The 4,887-nt window shown below is 29.9% G+C and overlaps 1 protein-coding gene across 8 annotated transcripts in view; it reads left to right on the top strand.

Moving 5' to 3' along the window:
• Positions 1 to 304: 304 nt before the first annotated feature.
• The window catches only part of LOC100161494 (facilitated trehalose transporter Tret1), a 9,254-nt gene continuing 4,671 nt past the window's right edge, over positions 305 to 4,887 (top strand). Inside the window, exons 1-5 of one of the 8 annotated variants that reach the window (XM_016805741.2) lie at positions 305 to 762; positions 2,707 to 2,793; positions 2,980 to 3,052; positions 3,453 to 3,512; positions 4,271 to 4,415. In XM_016805741.2, the coding sequence (XP_016661230.1) occupies positions 4,280 to 4,415 (136 nt within the window). In that variant the 5' untranslated portion in view covers positions 305 to 762; positions 2,707 to 2,793; positions 2,980 to 3,052; positions 3,453 to 3,512; positions 4,271 to 4,279. Of the gene's footprint in view, positions 763 to 2,706; positions 2,794 to 2,979; positions 3,053 to 3,452; positions 3,513 to 3,863; positions 4,144 to 4,270; positions 4,416 to 4,887 lie in introns of those variants that run through there. The other 7 variants (XM_016805740.2, XM_008186420.3, XM_016805742.2 and 4 more) reach the window with 7 other exon arrangements.

Below are 4,887 nucleotides of genomic sequence, written 5' to 3'. Positions count from 1 at the left end.
TTATAGTTAAATCATACACTTACGCACAAACAGCACGGGGTCCGCGATCTACCGCAGGTAGATTGCCTACTTGATAGTATAGTGCTGCGAATCAGAATTTTAATTCCGGGCAACGGAAAAGTTTTGAACACCTTACACCGAATGTTAAATAACGAATTGAACAAGGTTTGAGTCATATAGAGTTGGTACACTTAACGGGCAACGAAGTGCACGGGATCAGCTAGTATTATTATATATAATTATTTTGATTATCACCGCGTTATCGCACTTCGCTAGGCGGCTCCTCGAATATCATCATGGCCACCGTGATTTTTGTATTTTACCGTACGTTGTGGTGTCAAGACCGGTACGGCTTGTTAAATTATTACTATTATAACAATATATTCCTTTTTGCATTTTGCTCCAAATTTGTAAAGTGTTATTGTTATATTTTTTGTCGTGTCAATAACTTATATTTTTTTACCGTTGTGAACCATAGGGGCCATTTACTATTTAGTAAACCATTTTTGTTCGAGTGTGCGTTAAGCCCTGAGTTATTGGATGCTGCCGTATCAGCACAGCTGTGCATCAAACTATCTATTATTAACTGTTATTGTAAGCCATAAGGGCAATATTTGTACTTTATTATTATTCTTATTATCTTTTTAATTTGGGTGTACAATTCGTCACAGTGTGAATCAAATACTATTATTTATTTATTTTATATAATTTATTATAATTGTATAGCACAGGACCAGCTGGCTAGTCTGCGCTCCACAAACTGTGAGTTTTTTCATTATTTATTATTATTATTTATTTTAGTCGTTCGACCAGTAGGGTCACATTATTTATACTTGGTAGCGGTTCAAGTAGCTTTTTTTATATTATTATCTTATTACCGCATAGGGGCAATTTCAACTTATGACTTGGGGAGGGGGGGGGCTAAATATATTAAAGACAAGCAGACCATTGAAATATAGCATTTTAAAATTGTATGTTCTAGGTTTTTGGGGGGCTACAGCGAAGTTTGAGGGGGCTTACCCCTATAATATTACATATATCGTTTCGGCTGGGCCAGAAGGGCCATTCAATATTATAATTTATCCTGGTTGGCCATAAGGACTTTGATTTATTATTATATTTTTTTATACATTTGTGTCGCGGTGAGTTGATTATATATTTTGCACTGCGACTATTTAAATCCGTGTATTATACAGCAACTTACTTACCAGAAACCGTGCTATGTTTTTTTATTATTTGTTTAATTGTATACACATCATAGAGTATTACTCTATGATACACATATACACAAATATACACAATTACACAACACGCACTACATAGACGACAGTAATTGTTAGGCTATCCCGACCACTATTGTTCGAGCTATTACATCATTGCACACCCAGCTTGTCCTCCATATTTCTAGGACTTAGGGGTTAGTGGCGTAAAGAACCTAAGTTGGTATCCGGGCGCGCGTATTATTATTGTATGCTCCCGGCCCGCACAAACTATTTTAGAGATTCTGAGCGGAGCGATGAATGTATTCATTTTTATACAATATATATTTTTTTATGTCTATGTTATATGATAAATAGTCATTATAATGCTTCGATTTTCACATACTGTATCGTTTATGATTGGAAAGCGAGTCTAATTGGTACTTTTAAGAATTCAAAATAGTTTTCAAAGGCGTCGAGAAAAAAAAATTAAGGAAATACGGAGATATTTATGTAAAACCAGTTTTCCACAAAATGGATTAAATAACCAAAGATACACGAGCTTTTCCTCAAACGTTTATATTAGCAATTGTCTATACATCCTACAATTTTAAAAATACTTTGACTCTTTTTGAGCTATTTATAAAAATAAGAAAAATTCCATTTTACTTATTGATGATAAAAATTTCACCCCGTCAAAAATGCAATACTGCAAGATTCCTCATATATTTTCGTTTGAAGAAATTACAAAAAAGTTTAACGTAAATCGAAAATAATATTTTATGAGCGTCTGCAAGAGTTAAAATATTAACAAAATTCGTACAAATTACGAAAATCATAAAAAAAATTTATTTATTTTTATGCCTAAGATTTTAAAATTGAATACAAGATTCCTTGTAAGTTTTCAACCTTAAAAAAAAATACCGGAAATATTTATATAAGATAATTAAGTATTAAACAGATACGAAGCAAATAATAAATTTATGTATTGAAATTATTATATAATTGTATATTTTATTCATACTCATACGGTTTTTTTATAGTCTTATAAGAAAACTGTTAACAGAAAACTTTTATTATCTGCAATTACATAACATTAAAATAATTATAATTTATAATTCTTATTTATATCTTACAAAACTTATTTGCTTATAGTATCTAATACACGTAAAATAGGATTATTATATACCACTTGTGCGACATTGATTCAACAATATCTTATTATATTCGTATTATCATTAATTATTAACTTCAATAGTAATCTGTAGTCGAACATGTAAAATTTTGTAATAATGTTGACTAACCTGACGTAATATGGTTCGAGTTTATTCTGATTTATATTAAAACACTGATTTAAGTTGGATTATAATATTATAACTTCTTTCGTCATTGTATCAAATAGTTTAATTTTTAATGATTTAATGTATTTTCAAGTATAAAAAAAAACAAATAAGTATCTGGACAATACAAATTAATTCTGTACCTTCTAACTTGTTTTAATTTATAGGAAATTTTGCAAAATACAACCGATCAGTGAAAAGAAATGGAGTCCAATAATGACTACAGTTACAACTTTAAATCCATTTTAGCCCAAGTTAGTTTGTACTCAAATATGTTTTATATAAGATAATTAACTAAGATTCAAATAAATTATTTAGTAAAATTGTATGATTATATATAATTGTATATATTATTAATTTATTCATACGGGATTTATAGTTTTACAAAAAACTCTCATTCTATGGACGGTGCTAAAATAATTATAATTTTTAACTTTTAGGATTATCATACGACTTGTATGAGGTTTATCCAACAATATCATACATTTGTATTATTAATTTCAACATTTATCTGTAAGTCAATCATTTTTGTTTTTAAAATTATGATATTAGAACATATGGTACCTACGAGTTTTCTTCTGATTTTAATTGAAACACTGATTTAAGTTTTATTATTGTAACTATAGGGATGTAGGTAAGACGTACTTGGTAGTTTAAACTTTGTATAATTTAATGATTTAATGTGTTTTGATTTTTGAAAATATTTAATATAGCTAGTAGGTAAGTACTAATAAATAATAGTAAATAATTTAAAAGAAATTTGTACGATTTATAAACAGATCGATTTTTTAAATATTATTAAAATATAGATTGGGAGAAAAGTTGTATCATACTGACCATTATTTTATGTAAATTAGGTGCGTATTATTATAATACCTTCTAATTATTTTGTTTACGAGATGCTATTTTCCAGATTGAAAGTATATGCGGTTCATGGGTCGCAACATAAACTTTCAATAATATCACACAAAATGTAATAATAAGTAATTAATAATTACTCGTAATTATTTAATAATTCGTATTAAAGTTACAGAAATTAATGTATACCGACTACAGGGCATACTGCACATAGGGCTACGTACGAGTTGATTCTTTGGTCATTATTTAATATTATTTTCAATATTTAGTCAAATATTCTGCCTATAATAGCCTAACCCAAGAAACACCATGAGGAGATTGGCTGACAAGTTTCTTAAAAATGTTGTTCTTTTTAGTTGTTTCATATTTGAAAATCATTCAATTTGTTGTTAAAAAATTATTAGTAAAAAAAAATTAGTAATTTGGTAAAAATGTATAACACATTTCTTTAAAAATTGTTGTCTAGTTATGAGATTACCAGTATACAGTGACATATATAATGACCCGGAATTCGGGAATCAACTCGTACATACGCCTCTTGATGACCCGAGAATCAACTCATATATATCCTAATAATGACCCGGAAATCAACTAATACATAAAGAAGGTCTCGAGAATCAACTCCTCTACTTCGGCACATATAGAACCTATACATTTTATTGCCGTTAAAAAAAAAAAAAAAAAAAATGATATTAATATTTAAATTGAGTGAACTTGCTATTGTGGACCTCAATAACTATTTTCGGGTAAATAGTAAATAAGATATTATTTTGGTTGATATGGAAAAAAAGACAATATAATTATGTACAGATGTAACTCGTATAAATTGTGTACCTATTGTAACTTTATACACGGCGTTGTTTTGTATTGCAGAGCTTGGCAATGGCTGGACCGTGTTTCATACAGGCCGGAATCGGCATAGAATTCACATGTTCGACAATAATTGTTGGAGCGTTAGCGAGCGATAAGAGCAAAGACGTACTTCCACCTTTGACGGACGAACAAGCGTCTTGGCTCGGTAAAATAACACATTTTTATACGAAATTGTTTGGACTTAACAATCCAGCTATAAGCTGATTACATAATTGTGTTTGATAACAATAGAATAATAATAATAATAATAGTAGGTAATAACGGTCGTAAAGGCATCCTAGCTAGTACGAAAAACCCGTGAAATGTGATTATAATATTATAAATCGGTGATAGATGTGAGTATTACCTTAACGCCCAGCCCATGGCATTTAGCTTTCGGAAACGGTTGGAAGATGTATTTCATCCAATCAGAAAAGATGACTGATGAGGCTTCCATAATCACATATAACTTAACGCAATGTGAACGGCGATGTGAAAACAGGCACAAACAGACAGGCATGAGCATATAGGCGCAAATAGACAAATTATTTTGGGGGGACTAAAGCCCCTCCTATAATATTTTCTAAAAATTATATATGCTCTGTACTAATTACTTACTTTTGAACTGGGGGGACTTG

Source organism: Acyrthosiphon pisum, chromosome A1 (genome assembly GCF_005508785.2).
Source record: "Acyrthosiphon pisum isolate AL4f chromosome A1, pea_aphid_22Mar2018_4r6ur, whole genome shotgun sequence".
Classification (NCBI taxonomy): Eukaryota; Metazoa; Arthropoda; class Insecta; order Hemiptera; family Aphididae; genus Acyrthosiphon; species Acyrthosiphon pisum.
Note: the sequence above shows the minus strand (reverse complement) of the source record. Positions and strands in the feature narration are given on the sequence as shown.